The sequence below is a fragment of the Cyprinodon tularosa genome, unplaced genomic scaffold (genome assembly GCF_016077235.1).
Source record: "Cyprinodon tularosa strain WSP-4 unplaced genomic scaffold, ASM1607723v1 ctg17, whole genome shotgun sequence".
NCBI lineage: Eukaryota > Metazoa > Chordata > Actinopteri > Cyprinodontiformes > Cyprinodontidae > Cyprinodon > Cyprinodon tularosa.
Genome location: NW_024038531.1, coordinates 3,049,427 through 3,067,775, shown reverse-complemented (window position 1 = coordinate 3,067,775; position 18,349 = coordinate 3,049,427). Strand labels below are relative to the sequence as shown.

Here is an 18,349-nt window from a genome sequence, read left to right as displayed (position 1 = left end):
GAGAGCATGCTGGAGCCCATTTCTCCTCGTACAAGCTCTGTTAAAAAGTTGCTGTTTGCATCGCCCATACATGCTTACGTAAAAGTAGATTTGCAATTTTTCCACTACGTCAAAAAATAGTCGAGTGAAGAAAGAAAAAGGACGAGCATGTAGGACGGCCTTACGTTAACATATCACCAGAATGATTGACAATTAGGAGGACCACTTATTTAGATGATCCATCCGGAAAAAACACTTCCTCCACTATACCTTTAATCCAGTTTTTGAGCAGTGCTTTTACAAGTTTAAAGCCCTTGGTTTAAACAGTTATGGGGAATAAAAAAAAAAATTGAAGACATATTTTTCTATCCATTTTCTTACATAAAGGCATGGTTCAGCTATTAAAGTCTAATCGCTTTTCCTCAATTCTTATAAGAATCAGTCAGGACTCAGACGACAGCTGCTGAAATGACTTCATATTTTAGAGTCATTAAAGCAGCAGGAACGAAGCGGCTCCAACAGTTTAAACACAGTTTAATTACATCTCAAGAAGCTTCAGTTCTATTGAGGAGGGCGGGGTGAAGGGCCTCCTTCAGATATTTTCTCTTACCATTCTTCCATGCAGCCACCCAGCAAGTCCCTCTGCAGTGGAATCTGGGATCTGACAGCGCAGGTTGTCCCGTTCCTCGTTGTCCATCAGCTCCAGCGCAGCTCTGAGGTCCTCCAGGAGGTGAAGCACCCTGAAGCCACCCAGGAGGGGAGAAGTTGGCGACTGGCAGTCAAACAGCCCATTGGTGTAATCAATGGCCTTGGAGCCTTTAGGAGTAGAGGGGAGATTTAAGAGTCATGCTGATTTTATTTCAAATTGGTTAGAAGAACTACAAGAACTGATTCAAATTAAGGTGAAATGAGAATCCAATGTGTTCCAAATCACACTAAACTGGACCTTGTTACTTTGCAGAAAGATTATTCACGAGTTCTCATTTAGTGCTAATCTGTGGGAGAGAAGCAGATAAATGGGAACATTTTACTCCCATTTCAAAAAGGAGTAGATATTTCAAGTATTAAATCACTGCACATGGATACAGCTGTTAAGCCTCTGATCTGAAAACTTTCCCTTAGATTTCTGAGGAGGATTGATTCAAATGATCACATATATAAATACAAATCAAGGAGAAGAAAGGGTAGATTTTAAATTACACAAACAATTAAATCAACATTTAACCATCAATTCTTGCATTTGGCGTATTTAGTATATAAAGAGAGCTCAAACATCTGAGTTGATCAGTGAGTTTTGAACTAATTAATTAAAAGAAAATACATCTGAATGATGCTCATTTAGAAAACTACTGTATTTAGACATTATTTACAGTAAATCTTTAAGGGGTATTGGGCTGAATATTTGGACTGAACTTATTCTAACTCAGTATTAACCTTCCAGTTGACTATTATCTGCTAATGTTTGTTGAGTTATCACATGAGGTCACTGTGTTGAAAAGTATAATACTTATTGTCTAACCGTAGGGGGTTGTTTTTCTTTTCCCTCTTGTAGCAGGGTTCCTACAGCATAAGGAAAGTTAAATTCAATACTTTTTAAGACTTTTTAATGCCACTTGAAATAAAAATTTAAGACCAAATTCACAAGAAACACAAGAAAAACCTGCTTGCGACAACTTAACCCAAAGGTTTATTTTAACATAAACTGCACTAACGTTTCAAATTTTGAAAAACTTCCCATACAGGAAGAAAGCTAAAAACACACAAATGACAGATATATTTTAACAATTATTTAACAGAATTCACAAACTTTGTTTTAGCAGGGAACAAAACAAATCAGTTTTAAAGCCCCAACATAACCAGTGCTAAGTCTTTTTTGCAGCTATTTTTCTTTGTATCGTTTTCTTGGTATGTTTGATTTGGTGATAAGTGGAGGCGTTGCAGAGACAAGGGTGGAACAAAACCGAGAAATACCGGCTGTTTCTCGGTAACTCCATTCTGACGCTTTGTGTTTCGTGCTTCGCATGTGCGACTCCACTGCCTTAATTCCCATCGTTCCGAGCTTGAATGACTTCTTGCACAAAATCCACTGAGCCTCATGTATGTTCCCTGGTTTTAGCCATGGAGAAAACTCTTGGCTGGAGCCAATTTTCATTACATTTACACTTGCTCATATTTTCCAGACAAAAAGTTAATGGCGCATCTCCCAAATGTCCCGGCTGCAACAACGCTTTATTGGTTCCGCCAATAATGGCGAGCTTTTTTAAATTTTTTTAAATGTCAATTTTAACGTCATGAATAATCCTATTCATGATGTTTTAAAAATTAAGACCTATGAAAGACTGATTTAAGACATTTTAATACCAATTAAGGCCTTACTTTTATTTTGAAGAATTCAATGCCTTTTAAGACTTTTAAAGGACCCGCGGGAACCCTTTTTAGGCATCATACTGCTAAAGTCTTAAAAAGGATTAGAAAATTTTCTTAACTCAGATAAAATATTACCCTTAGTTTTAAGGTTTGCAGAGCGGGGGGATTCCAAAAAAATGTTATCAAGCTTTATTAAGCCTTCCATAAAACTGAAAAAATGCTGTTAAATGCCATAAGACAATTTTCAGAGTTGCAAGTAATTCTTTTTAAGATGAGAAGTCAGGGTTTGAGATGGCAAAAACATATTTTCTATGGCTAAAATTTGAAACCATAATCCTTGAATTATTATTCTGAGAAATGGGATGGTCAGTTTCTAAAGATTAGTTTTAGGACTCCAACAAACCCATGCGCTGATAAACTGGCACCATCGCAGCTGGATTAGAAAGATCCACTTCTTTCAGGTAAGTTCTTAAGCTGGAGGCAGGTTTGTGGGATTTTTGGAGGCTGACGACTAATAAAATTTAACATTTCTTCAACTTCAGTTTTATTTTTTAGGTCTTCCTTATCAAACGTAAAACTCCAATCCTCAACATGAGAGGAACTAGAACAGCTGTTATAACGGACTGCCGTACAAAGCTGGAGCCAAACTACACGATTTTACGCCTGATTCCCAGTCAGGGGAAAGTGCGTTAGTCTGCAGTGGTTGCAGTCAGTCAGCAAGGAAAGTTGGAATAAATAATCGCATTGAAACAATGCTTTTTGAGTCCGATTTTAGAGTAAATTTTGTCTTATTTATTTCATAAGGGAGTGAGGAGAAAGAAAACCTGTCTGATTCTGAAGATATCAAATCAGCACCAACTACTGTTGTGTTTCCCTCAAAATATTCACATTATCTTCCCTGAAAGTTTGATATACTTCATTGGCTGTAGTTGCATTCCTTTAGTCTGATCCAGCAAAAGGCACAGTTGTGGTGAGGGATCTCCAGACTTTCACTTGTGAAACAAAAACCAGTCTGTCATGAAGAACACCTGGACTGTACAGATGTGTTCTGACTGGGAAAGTCTGGTTTTAATTAGAGCAAATTCTGATGCTCCACAGAGCTGACAACTGTTTCTGGTGGATGAATGAAAGACACTGCAAGTCTGAAGGGTCAGTAGTTTTATCTTGTCAGGTTCTTTAAACAAATCCAGCTTGAAATGCTGTGTGCAACTCCCACTTGCTGCTAAATACCAACCAAAAGCAGCTTTTTAGAACAGACTGATGCCGAAAAAACCAAACGATTTCAATTAGATATCAAGACAGCATTTGTACAGTTTGAGATAAAAAATGAATTTTTACCAATTAAAAATTGTCTTCCTGTACTGCAGGAACTGTGAAGCACACATTTTTTCATCTACTTAAGCAGGAAAACCTAGCTCAAAATCTATAAATACTTATTCAGGTTCCCTGCTGGTGTGTTAAAACAAAGTGGAAAGCAGATAATTAAGTATCCTAAAACTAAATTATTTCTAATTCTGATTGAAAAACATCAGTCTTATGACTTACTAGAAGAGTCCAGACCTCTGCCAAGCAACACACTTTGCCCAAAATTGATTTGATTTTTTTATTTGATTTTTTTATTTTATATACTCTAATAATCCCAGAGGAAAATTACTTCTTTGCATTTAACCCATCCCCTTGGGGATCAGTGGGCTGCAATTGTGCGGCGCCTGGGGAGCAGTGTGGGGTTAAGGGTCTTGCTCAGGGACCCATGAGCACCTCTGATAAAAAAAAATCCATAAAATTAATTTAATTTTTCCTTTAAACCTGATAACAACCCAACTACTTTCCCTTTTCTTGTGTTTTTGTCTTCAGTAAAAGCCCTCCGAACTTTTTGAGTCTGATGTTTAGGCTGTCAATAGTCACCGCTGCCCCCCTCTGGTTTAGTGGGGAATTGCTTAATCTGCCAAATATCTCCATCTCATGATGTTAGAGAATCTTTTTTTATGATCTGAATCATCACCAAAATGTAATGGCTTGTTCCTTGGCATGAGGGACACCTCTGATAAGAATGTCATTAAAATCCATTCATAAACCTTCTAGTTATCCTGTCCACAGACATACAAATACAAAAATCACCTCCTTGGTGGAGGTAAAAAAAAAAAACACACACACATTGTTCCCATCATGCTCCTTTGCCTGCTCCATACCATCCGTCATCCATCTTAAATGTCAGCTGTCATGAAGATCTCCCACATCACCAACCAAGGAGCTGAATAAGTAAATAAATATTCAAACAATCACAGCAGCGAGGGAGTGAGGCTGGATGATGGCTGTGGTTTCTGCGGAAACGGGAGAGACCAGTGGGTGTCATGTGACCAGCCGTCGCACTCCCATTGGAAAGGTCAGCGCTATAATTACACACATCAGCGGAAAAGTGGGGACTGTAAATCTGTAGGCTGGTCCTCTCATCAGCAGCAGTGGAAGCTTACAGAGCAAAAGCCAGAAGCTCAGATTCCAAAGTCTGAGAGCTTGAATAATCATTAGTTTCCATCGGTGCAGGGACAATGGAAACTTCATGTAATCTCACTTACTAGTGGTGTCAGAAAAAGGCTGCTGCTCCTGAGGCAGTTTCTGCTTAAGTTAAAACTCGTCTATAGTCAGAAATTCAGCATTAAAGTGGAAGTATGAGAAGTAGGAGGACACAGAGTTACAGTACACTGAAGAGTAGCCTTCCAGCCTATTTAATGATTTCCAGATGGAGGTAGACCCCATAGAATGGCCACTTGAATAAAAGCTCGCTTTAAGAGAGGTTACCTGCAATGATCCCATCCATCTGCTCCAAGGCTGCTGCCAACATCTCACTGGCGTCTGACATCATCTTCCTCTCAATCTGAAAAAGGGGAAACAGTTTTATCAGGATAAAGAGGTAAAACTCCTTCAACTTTTAGGCACACTGCACACCTTGTTGCTCAGATTTTTTGCGTTGCCCTTCACATTTCCAAATATATGCGACTTGTTTGTAATCTGTGTGAACTGTAGTCATACGACGCAAGTGTCCCGCATGCGCAGAAGAGGACGCAATGACATCACAGGCCAGAGTGTGCTCTGCTTACGGAAGTAAACATGGATGGCAGTGCCGGAGCGCATCTAGCAATCTTTCCCAACCATAAAAATACAATCTTTTCATGATCGTTAAAAATAAATACTGCTCTCCGCATCATCATCATCCTCTGCCATGGTTGTTGTTTTTCTTGCCACTTCTGCATAGCAAGAAGCAGAATAGTGACCTTTGTCGGGTATTAATGGCGTTCAAGTCGGACGAATGCGACCTGGCCATTCAGACACAGGTCGCAATTATAAAGATCAGATTCCTATCCGATTCAGGACCACATAGCCAAGTGACCTGGGTTGCATTGGAAAAAAATCGGATCTCTGTTGTTCAGACAGCCATGAAAAGATCAGATACAGGTCGCATATGGGCGCAAAAAAAAAAAAAAAAAAAAAAAAAATCGGATTTGGGTCACTTCAGGCTGCAATGTGAACGTACCCTTAGATGCGTCTCTACTTTAACAAAGCTGACTTCAATACGAGGTCATTAACAGAGCTAGACTGCAGCTGCTGTCGTAGTTAGGCTTTTTGATTCATGTTAAAGGGGTTGAAGCCACTATTTCTATTTTATTGGTTCAATTACATGATAAAGACTCAATTTAAACAAAGAAATTAATGATAGATGGCTATTAGGAAGAGCAGCAACGTATGTCCCTCACATGATCTCAAGACATAGGTGCCTAATGCACTAATGAACTGACCAACCAATGCAGCCAATAAAAGAAAAAAAAAGCCAATATCCATCAAAAATATTGGTCAGCCGATGGTTGTTCCATCTCTAATGTTTACAAACAGAATTAGGACAAAAAGGTAAAACTTATGCACTTTGCTGTGCAAACCCCCATGATCTACCGCAGCAAGGTCAGAAGCTTTAGATGGAAGTAAATTACACATTTTGTCTCAAAGCCAAGGAACCTTAAGAGCACTTCCTCTTTCCCTCTGCTGAAAAACTCAGTAAGGATGCCAATTTTATCATCTGACAGGATTTTTCAATCATCCACAGTGCTAGAGCTACCAATTCCTTTTCTTTTTTAAGCAAACTGGCCAGCAAACAAACCTTATCTAAACACACAGAGAACCTGCACTGTAAAAAAAAGAAAAAAAAAAGATTTTATCCAGATAAATTAGACAAACTGTATTTTGTGTTGTGGTAAGAAAACATGTCCTTCACTGCGTAACAAATATGAGTTTATTTCTCTCCACTGAATACAAATTTTTCAAGTTCATAACCTACTAAGATGCACTCATAATTGTGTCAAGGCCATTTATCTTGTTGTTCTCTAAAATAAATCGTATATTTTCCACTTCTATTTAATCAAAACCTAAAAAAACAGCTGAAATTACAGTTTATTTAGATTTCTACCTCTACCCACAACATCAATATCTGCTGAAATGTTAGTCTGTAATCAGCCAGTGATAACGAGAATATCCCCCTCACCACGTCAGGTCTCAAAGTAACACTGTGACTGTAACTTGTTCACAAGGATGTTTTGAGCCACTAATTGAGGAAAAACAGGAAAGACGAGCCACTTCCTTTGAGGTGGGGGAAAATAATGAGTAAATTAGTCACATGAAGTTCTCAAAACTGTAAAAATTAAGTGCAGCATGAAGCAAAATTACAGAAAATACAGAAAACTTGAGCCGATTATTCCGATTAAAACTTTGCATTACATAAAAGTGGGAAATGCATTATCATAAATATCATTTCAGCTTGGCACAAGGTCTTCTCTTTGCCTTTAAATGAATGCTACATCAAATTAACCCTGCAGCCTTGGAGACAAAAAACAAAATGAGCTCCAGGACTTATTACCCAGCAGGCCGTGTTTCCGCAGCCCAGGCAGCCATGGCCGATCATAAGGCCCGTGTTATCATAAAAGTACTATTCTCCCAGGGGTCTCGAGCCTTGTAGCTTCGGCATGCTTGGCATCTCAAACTTCCATAACAAAGTGGGGCAGCATCCCCATGACTGTTCAACACTTATCACATGTCTCTCTGTTAGTAAAGTGAGCCACTTATCACTCCCAACAAAATGTGATTTGAAGAAATTGAGACAGTTTTAAAAATGCGTAAAGTCAAGACCCGACAGCCTACACTGGACCTTTACCGAAGAATGAGGAGGGAGGAAGGGGGTTGGTGCAACAGGCTCTCCCTTATTTTCTGCCTCTCTGGGGTCACCGTGTCAGACCCCTAAGGGTAAGAAATGAGCATTAGGAAAGTAATTAAACCAGTGACCTCAATATGTGAACTCAGGTTTGCTGTTAAAACAAAGAGGCTTTAGGGCTCCAATGGCTTTCTTTAAACACAGAAAAAAACTATTTCTTCCAAACTACCAAGATCATTGATTTGCAGTATCAGTATTACTGAGCAGTAGCAAAGCAACCTGCTTTTCCTATTTAACTTTAAATCTCCCCTGAGGCTTTCAGGTTATGAAGTCCTACAGATGGACGTCTTAGGCAAGTATTTCCGTAGTTTGATGGGAATCTATCATTCATTCTAACTATCCAATTACTTGTTGAGAGAAACCAATGCCTTTCCCATCGCAGAAATTGTTGATATTTATTACTGCCACAAAATGCTGTAATAAAATGACATTAAGAGAGGAGCACTGCTTAGGTTATATGTTTTTAAGTCCTATGGCTCTGGTTTAGCATAATGAGATCAGTTGAGATGTAAACTTTCAGGAAAAGACAGAACATAAGCACTGAGGCAAAGTCTGGGTCCTCCTTTGATAAAAACAACATGTTCTTATGAGTTTGCTGAGAAATCCCCTTTAGCACTGTACAGAGTCTGTAAATAGCCCACATGCAAGTCATTTAAGATAAATATCTAGGAAAACTGAAATTCAACCAGCAGCATCTCTGTAGCAAAGGATGCAATGGAGAATCCTCACATTTAACACTTAAAGGAACGAAAATGTTTAAATAAAACCCCTCATGTCTCACGTATTGGGGGGTCATTGCAATCTCCATAAAACAACTAAAAAGCTGCTATAATTTCCTCCATATATTTATCAGCGTCTGGAACCGTTAATCAGAAATGCATGACTTCATGTCCCCTGGGACCTAATAATGGTGTAACACAAAGGCTCGTCCATTCAACCAAAATTGAATCTAAGCAAAGGACCAGTTTTAAATTGGTAAATTGAATCTTTTAGCACTTTAACAGGAGCCTAACACAGTAAAGCATTTGTTCCCACATCTTTTGGCAAATCTACGAAAACATAAAGCTTAATGCAATTTTTCAGACAGAAACTTTGATTTTAGTTACAATATGGTTCTCCGAGAGGAGCTACTGGTTGAAAACCTGTGATACACTAGACTGTAGTTTGAAGGATGGCCCATCCTGGAGGTCGTGCACTTGATATTTACTCTTTTAGTTGATTAGGCTTCTTCTTTCTTTGGAGTATAAATATCATGCAACAAAGAAAGTGTTTCTTTCGGCCATTCTTCAAATTAAGATAGACAAAAGAACATTAAATTAATTCATCTGAAGCTCGAAGAGGCCCCATGTTTATCTAGCCATCACAAAAAAATGAAACCAATACAGTGCAGAGTGGCCACTAAGGGTCACCAAGTCTTCATAACAACCATCAGACACCATTTGATGGGAAATGGCCTTCTCTTTCTTAGCATTAAACAAACATGGTATTTGACAAAATACTGGGACTTGAACTGGATCTCTGCTTTCGGTCAAATGAAACTGGTCAATATCGATTATTAAAATAACCACCTAATTTTGTAATCGATTAATCGGTAACTGGAGTTGGGCTGCAACTAACGATTATTTTGCTAAATTGATTAATCTGTCAATTATTTTTTCGATTAATGAATAATCGGATAGCCAAAGGCTTTTCAAAGAAGACTTTTTAGGTAATCAAACAAGGTAAAACTGAAACTTTTCCACTTGAGGAGGCTGGATAGAGCATATTGACACAAAAAATATTTTATATTAAATGCAAAAAATATCTTTTTACAGTCTTGGTATAGTTACTGCTCTAATTGACTCACTGTCAGCCAAAGTCATGTGTTAGAGACTCTACGCTGCAGTCAATGATTAATGGATCGCCAGATTAGTTGACGATTATTTCAATTATTGATTAATCTCCATTAATCCGATTAATTGTTTCATCCCTAAACTGCAGCATAGAAACTCTAAAACAGGGGTCACTGCGGGTCAGCGTCTTCTAAAAACAGATTAACTCAGGTTTGAAATATTATTTTATTCTCCTTTTTAATTATTTATACAGGATATCGTTGTATTAATCATATGTAGATTTTAAGCATTTATAGAGGTTTCAAAAAGAGTATTAGAAATTATAGGAAACAATACAAATATGCTTGTTATGCATGTAAAATGCTCCAGCTCACAGGTCATTATTGGTAGCCCATCCAATGACTCAAGTGACCATGAAGAAGCCCTCAGCCTTAAAAAGGTTGGTGACTCCTGCTCTAAAGCATGCCTTTAGCTTGGAGCAACCCGGTAAAAAAACAACAAAAAAACAAATATTTGGCATTTCACAAGACTTTTTCGTATGTTCTATCAAGAACTCCTTAAGTGGAAACATTAGTTTCACCTGGTTTTCTTAAAGAAATCTTTAAGGAACCTTTTGCTATCCCATTATTAATCGCAAAAAAATAAATAATAATCTAGAGATTAATCAGTTAGCAAAATAAAACTTAGTTGCAGCCCTGAAATCAGCTATTTAAAACTATACGTTAAAATGTTTTGTTTTTTTTTTCCAAATTAGATAAAAAAACAGATAATGGATTTCACACAAGGGCCATTATAGTTCAGCCCCTTTTATTTGAATCAATGAATCAAATAATTAAGTATAGTTTTCTGAACCATAACTAAGAGAAAAGCACATAGATGAAAGCCCAGTCCTCCAGCTATCCAAACAAGGGGCTGGATGGAGCAGCTACATGTATGATTGATGACAGAGTCCAGGCGACCCACAGTGAGTGGAGAGGAACACCACACACCACAGACATTCCTGAGCAGGTTAGTCTCCATTAACGCCTGGTACCAACATCTCTGCTGGCCTTTTTGACCTTCCACATTTCACTACATGTACTACACTAAACGGCTGATTCATGCCAAACATTTCCAGCAATCTAGAAAACAAGCAGCACTATGAATTCATTAAGAAATACTAAAGTATTAAGGCTGAACAGGACTGATGAAGTTAGGCGGTATATGATTAAAATTATTTGGAACTGCTCCTTCAGCAGGTTCTCTTTATGTAAACTTTATTTGAGCCCAAAATATCTTTTTACCTCAGTGACATCAGGGCTCTATTGTTGTTCACGGTTTGTTTTGACTCTGTCACACACTCGGCATCCTGTTCCTGTTAAATAAGCCTCAAAAGGACCCAAATTTTACTCTTTCCTGCAGAGTACGATCAACATACAGATATAGGAAGAGATAAACTACACTAGAATCAGATGAAGCATGATTTTTTTTCAGAAAACAGCTGTATTTTGGACAAACCACATAGGTGCCACCAAATGTTGGGCTTACTATTAAAAAAAAACTAATTGAAATAAAATGCACATAAATTACCTACAACTTTGATCCTAAATGAAACTAGTTTGACATAGAAAGACAGATCTAATACGGTTCCTCCTTTGGTCTTAACATCGAGCAGCTGGATTGAATGGGATGTAGAGGGAGGAAGGAGCAAGAATCCTAGAAAAAAAACAATACCAGGCTAGGATTACTGGCCCATATGCTGAAAAGTTGATCTCTGCTACTCTCTCAAGCCCCCATCCTTCTGTAGCCTACTTCCAGCTGTGCTGCAGATGTGCAACCCTGCATTTATAAAAAGCAGAGAGACTAGATACAGTAGCATTGAATTATTCAGATAAGAACGTATTCAACAATATTAATCTATCTGGGACAGTTCATCACCACTAACCTGTTTTAACATGCATGTTTCCAGCTGCATATTAAAATGGTGAAAACATGCTGTTATTATTTGCTTAGATCATAGCCTGGCTGTCTGCCCACCAGCTTCTTACACACAATACCTAAACATCTTTATCAAAGATCTTTAAAGCAGATGCAGCAACCTTATCCACACAGAGAAGATCTCTAGACAAAATCTAAAGCTTTTAGACAAATTATTTTTATCAATGCCAGCTTTTTTAAAGTTTAACCCATGTTGAACTATGAAAAGAATAAGATTACAGGACTTTGTCAATCGTAATCTGGTGCATGACGATGCAAATCCTTGATAAATGGAAGCAGCATTTACACAACTGACTTTAAAAGGATGCAACTTCTTTTTTGTTTTCTTAAATGTTTGTTAATGTCTTTCTGAGATCATTTCAAGACACCCAAGGAGAAAATACAAAAAACATAATAATAAATGATTTTAAAAACAGGACAGGGCAGTTAAAGGGTATGCGTTCTTGATTTAAATGGTGGAAATAGAAGAAAGCTGTTTCCCATGGTGATGAGCAGGCAGGAGGCTAAATAAGGTGCATGGGAGATGTAATCTGAAGGAAATCTGAGAGGTACTGTATGGGGAATCATCACCTGAATGTGAACTGAATTCTGAAGCTGTCGAGGAGCCAGTAAGCTCCTTTAAGACTGAGGTAATATGATGAAAAAAGGGGGGGGTTTGCAAATTAAATGAGCAGATAAATTCTGGACCAACTGATGCTTAAGAGGAATTTCTGAGAAAGACCAAAAAGAGGAGTTGAGGTAATTAATGCAGGAGGTGACAAGGCCATGTAAAACAACTCTAATTTTATGCAAAGAAATGGTTTATGACAGAAAGATGGATATATTTTGAATAAATCCTGTACTACAGTAATATTACAAATGAAGCTAGAGATTCCATATTGCACGTCACCATTTCACATTTCTATTATACATTTATTTTCAACATGAGGTTGCTGAGAATCATCTCTGTCTGCTCTGTGTGGATTCCTGTCTTTATTTCATTAATAATGCAGAACCGATGCCTTAAAGATACCTCTCAGACCGTCTCCGACAGCATCACATTATTTAATCAGAGTAAGATTAAACAATGAGTGACGCAGGCTTTAGAAATGAAATGAACTTTTGGATCTTAGCCCTGCTTTGAGGCCAAGCTGCCATCAAACACTCCCCTTTTGTTTACCCTTCCCCCCCATGAGAGATGTTCTGGACTTTTGGTCTGGGCTGCTGTGAGGTCAGAATGTTTGACAGAACCATCAGCTCAGAGTTTAAACTGCTGCTTTATTTTCCTCTGCAGTGGCGGTGGCCGCACAAACAAGTCTTTGTCTTTTCCAGACTCACATGGTAGCACAGTAACACTGATCCCACGTTATTGCAGTTTTTCCACGTGGCCCCAACTAAAAAGGCACAAAATCACATTGGAGGAGAAAAAAAATAAATAGCTAAAGGAAATGAGTAAGAAATCCCAGCTAGCCAAGAAAAACTGCACATCTTTGCTTTTGTTATCAAGAAAAAACAGTGGATAGAGAGTCTTGTGGTATAACCACAAAGTTGTAGCTTTAAAAGATAAAGTGTTGCTGCAATAAACAAGTTTAGTCTGTTAAAAATACTGATTAAAAACTGGACTGCAATAGAGGTATCCCAAAGTTCAGGAAGACCTCCACCGAGTCATGACAGGAAGCATTTCCTGGTACATTGTGAAGCAATTGTCTTCCTTCTCAGAAACGTCCATTTTCCTGTAATCCTACAGCTAACAGCCAAAATACGTTTGTCACACCAGCTAAGATACTGAAGCATCAACTGTGATTTTAAAAGCATGTAAACATCCCTATAAATCAAGTCACTTAAAGTGGCAGATCCCTTCTTCCAAAAGACGCCACAGCAAGAATGCAAGGAATGCAAAAGGAAGGATAAAAGGTTCCAGAGAGAGAAAGACGCAGTCAATTTTTGGACACGCAGATTCAACACAAATAAGGACAGGAAGCAAGACATCTATCAGTGATCTGAAAACTATAACCTGATTTATTCTTATTAGATTTAAAAAAGGATTCACAGCTATTACTATTCAATTTTGTCAATATACAATATCCAGCCTTCTAATTGCCTGACGAACAAATAATACAGCAGCACAAGTTTTCAGAAGATGCAGCCAGTAGTTGGATGATAAAAATCAGAGTACAAATATGGCAGCAAAGACGGAGGGACATAAAAATCCTTTGTTATGATTTCAGTTCTGGGGATCTAAAAGAGCAGAGGCTCACAGAGCGCTGCTGCCAGAAGGTCCTGCTGATTCTCATGAGGAGGTTTTTCTTTAACTCATGTATACAAAACAGAGATTTAACCTCACATTATTCTAAGATGAGAGTTTCCCTATATGCATACATCTTTATTCAGACACAAGTGCGAGAAATATTTCAACCAAACTACAGATTTTACTTCAATGACAAATGACTACAAGCTAAAACCAAATATAGAGAACAAGAAGCAGCCTTCTTCAAAAACAACCTCATGTTTATAATTTTTTATCATATATAACTCACTGGAGATCCTTGGATCCAACTTCTAAGGGTGTCCTAATACAAATTTTCCAATATTTTATCAGTTCAGAAACAAAGCTGACATTGCAGCTTTGAATATTAACATTAAGACAGACACAATATTAGAACAAATACACACGTTTAACAATTATAGTGAAGTCATAATAGTATATTTCAAACCAAACGAAACTCTTAGACAGAGGCTAGTGCAACCTAAAGACAAAACCCCCAGACCTAAGATGAGCAGAGTTGTGTAAGCAGTTCAATGCAGTGAGGAATGCTCTGATCTCAACACAGACGGGCTACCTCCTTAAGAAAAGACTTGTCTACATCTTAAGGACAAATGACATTCTTTTTAGGACCAGAATGTTCACATTTTGGACAAAGAAGACATGTGGATTCAAAGAGGTGTGAAGAGAGAAAAAAACAACCTTAAACAGAGGGGGTGGACTAAGGGTTCAGCTCTCAAAAACCTAAAACGCAGTTATAGTTGACTCCTTCCCGCTATCAAATCCTCATCGCCATGCAGGGGACCAAAACATCTTGCCTGGTCAGCCAGGCCAACGATGACCCTAACGACTCCCTTTTCAGAGGCATAGGCCAGTATCGGGTATTGCAGGCCAACAACAACCTAAACGACTTTCCATTACTAAGGAGGTGTGGAGCTGTTCTTTCAGTTCAATTTGCATATTTTCTAAGCCATAACAAGGCTTTGTTTGGCTACTCTATAAAGCTTGGAACTCAGCGCCATTTCTGACATTTTGAATTGAGAAAGCTTCCTGGATGGGAAGCAAAACGTTTTCAAACTTGGAAACAAAGTCCAATGGTTTTTGTTTTTTAATAGTAACAGGTTGAACAACCAATATTAGTTAAAACGATCTATAGTGAAAAAGGAAAGCTCAATCAGGGGTCTGGATTTAGCCCCTCTGTTATATTTTGCTACATAACTGCAAAGTAGCAAAAACTATTACGGTACAAATCTGCATATTATATTCTTTGTTTTGTGTTATCCAAGTGCAAACAAATATATATTAATTGATTATGGCTAATGCCACTTTAAAGATGTAAGCTTGATTTAAAAAGTTTGAATAAAAACTTTCACTGGAGAGAGCTGTGGTGAAAGGGTGAATTTATCATTTAAAAGATGAATAACGATAGTTCAGTGGGTGAAATGGACGTACAGAGAAGCTCAAACCCCATCGACACCTCCTTTATCTGCAAATCTCACAATTCTAAACTTCCACCATAAAACAGGCGAATGCAAACGAAGCCACGAATTGACGTCAATCCGGGGATTTTGCCTTATTTGGTTCTGGCCTGTATTTTTGTCACGCCCCGAAATTGACATATAGACCAGCCCACTGGTTCACTGGCCCAAGTGTTGACTGCTGGGCCACTGAGTGACCAGATCTCAGCAGAGAGTCATGAGCCGCACGCCTGTACTGCGTTGGGTTTGTACTCTCAGACGATTTTGAAATTCTTCTTGGACATTTTCTAGGTATGAAAACTAGGACATTTTCGGGGGCTATGGTCCCCCTACCATAGCAACAATTTCTATGTTTCAGTGAGTGAGTGCTTGTAGCTATGATGCAGCTCGCTCGTTTTAAACCAACCAATCAGCACACAGCTCATCTAAATATTCATCAGCATACTATAAAAGGAAGAAAACCTGCCGTTTCATTCTAGGGCTTTTAACTAGGCTTGCATTACGGCTCAAAGAAAAGCAAATATGCCATTTTCCGCCCAACTAATGTTACAAACCCTATTCAGAGACCTTAAGGACCAGCAGCAGATACCCTATAGAATAATTCTATGACCCCTTTAATAACCTTAGCTAGTCAACATGCCCCTGATTTATTTTGCATAATATAAAAACCATTTCAGTTGTGTTGAGCAACAGCTTAAAAGCTAAATACAGCATCCAATATAACCTTTTGTAAATGGGAAATTTCACACATTGACACCAATGATTCAATATAATGTAAATTACTACAGGAAGTCATTAATTTTTGTTTTTTTGTCAGTCTTTTAGACCTCATTGTTTGGCCAAAAACTACATTACACTTGTTTTTAATTTATGCCTACAGACCGATATAACTGGCTGATGTTTGTGCTTTTCCAATACCAGCTTGGATTAGTGGAGAACTTAGAAAACAATAATTATAGAGTAGCTTGAACAACAATTGCAAAGGATTATTTGGATGTAGAATTAGGTAGGAAGACAAACTGCTTTCCAATAATCTTGACATTTTCATTATGGTCAATTGATATGTTGGTGCCTGAGAGCTGCAAGCTTAAAGAGTTGTGGAAAAAAGTAATGATGAAGAAGAAATAGAGACGAAAATGTGGAATTTTAATAAAAACTGATAAGGTTGCTTCATTTTTTTAACAAGGTATCCTTTTCTTCAGTTGTGCAGCCCTACTCCATGTTGTTAGACAGGTTCCATCCAATTGATTCTCTGAGTAAATTGTAGATAGTGAAATCAACTCATCAGCTTTGATGCAGAAAATTCACATATCAACAGTGGCGGTTCTAGAATAAATGTGCCAGAGGGCCAGGAGGGGGGCAGTGTGTTTTCATGGGGGCACAGAAAAGCATGAAATAAAAAACAGGGCAAGGGATTCAAATATATTAAGATAGCTGCATGAAGTGAAATTTCTAGTCAAATAGGTTTCATTAAAATTCTAAGTCTTATTAGGTCGATATACATTCATTATTTTGGAATTTTACATATCTTTGACTTAATTTTAGTTAAAACTACTGTTTTCTATAAAAATCTCGAGAAAAACTGATTAATTCAGCTGTAAAAATTAGTTGTTTTTTTCTCCATTTGTTTTGAAAAAAAAATTAAAAAATAGATGAAAACTGTGATCCTATCTTAATACCACTGAAGCTATCACCTTGTTGTTTTTAAATAATTAGTAAAACAGAATTTGTAAACCTGTCAGTGACTGTCTGTTCCGGCTCATATCATCATTAGTATTATGTTTTCAGTATAGGGGCCATAACAGGGGCCAGGACATGATCTACAGGGGGCACTGGCCCCCATTGGCCACTGTCTAGAACCGCCCATTTTGTTAAATTGTAAAGTTTAACAAAAATGCACTTGTTGATATGATATTAACAAGTGCATTTTGTTAAACTTAATAAAAATAAATAAATAAATAAAAAATATATAGGAGCAATGAATGAAAATGAAAAATTCCAACTATAGTTCTCACTAGAAAGTGCAGGGTTGTTACTTGATGAAACGAGTTATGAAACATTTTCATAACTAAGGTCTAAAAACCTTATATCCTGAACCACAAATAAAGTTAAAGAATAAACTAATCTAAACACCAAGGTTATTTATGAGACCATACTAATCAGTTACTTTAATTTAATTCCAAATAAACTGAACAATAAAAACACACAAAAAAAGTGTTTACTTCATAAATAAACAAAATAATATAATAAATTTAGCTTTTTAAAAACTGTATATATACACAACGTCTAATTAAACTTAATGATACTAGCTTTATGATTTAATAAAATGACCAAACCTTCTTAGTTTAAAACAATAAATCACTTGTTTGTGGGTAAATGTAAAAATTAATGAACAGAGCTACGAGACAAAAGTTCAGAGTTTAAACAAAGAAAGTTCGCAGCTGGAGTCACTAATCAAATTAAGCCAACGACGCCAGAATGAACAACCCGATAACCTTCATTTTAACAGAAAACTGGGCAAAACTTCAATGAAACTTTGCTCAACTTACCGTTTTCGGTTTGAAAATAGTTTTCGGTTGTATCCTTGACACTCTGGAAGACTGGAACCCAAGAAACAAACGATTAATGGACTTTTCACCGGAGCGTCTCGCTCCCCGTTCACCTTCCCATTGAATTATCCTGAAGTTTGGCGTCTCAGAAAACAAAAAGCGGAGTCAAGCCTGCCATGTTCTAACGGAGCAGGAAGTTAGACCTTCAAAGTAAAAGCATGATTTATTTTGTAAATTCGAATAAATTCAGTATTTCCGCTTCAATCATACTGGCTCGTTCTGTTTCTACCCTGATATGAAGGGTAGAAACTTTGGATGAAGATATTCTTCAATATGACTTCTAGGTTTGTGAAAGATTACAAAAATTTCCAAAATAAACAATCTCGAATCCCAAGACCCTAATGCACCAAAACAAGTACGGTAAATGCATTTCTATGTATTTATTTTGTATTCTACGAAAAGCTAATTTTTTTCTTCAGATAAACTAAAGAAAATAAAGAAATTTCACTAAAGACAATTAATATATAAAAAGAATAACAATCAAAAAACAAGCAAATCAAGAAAAAAATGTCTGCAGCAAACTACAGAAGAGGATTAGGGCCACTTAAAAAAAAAAGTTAACAGGTTTTTAGATTTTATTTCAGTATAATTTGAGGAAAAAAGTCAGAAAAAAG

General features: G+C 37.3%; 1 protein-coding gene across 3 annotated transcripts in view; it reads right to left on the bottom strand.

Moving 5' to 3' along the window:
- LOC119781026 (liprin-beta-1-like) overlaps positions 1-17,834 on the bottom strand; it is a 38,273-nt gene extending 20,439 nt beyond the window's left edge. The window contains exons 1-3 of one of the 3 annotated variants that reach the window (XM_038281323.1): positions 17,676-17,834; positions 5,143-5,218; positions 590-795 (exon numbers count right to left, since the gene is read on the bottom strand). In XM_038281323.1, coding sequence (XP_038137251.1) covers positions 590-795; positions 5,143-5,206 — 270 coding nt within the window. In that variant the 5' untranslated portion in view covers positions 5,207-5,218; positions 17,676-17,834. Of the gene's footprint in view, positions 1-589; positions 796-5,142; positions 5,219-7,246; positions 7,459-17,675 lie in introns of those variants that run through there. The other 2 variants (XM_038281320.1, XM_038281321.1) reach the window with 2 other exon arrangements.
- Positions 17,835-18,349: the final 515 nt, after the last annotated feature.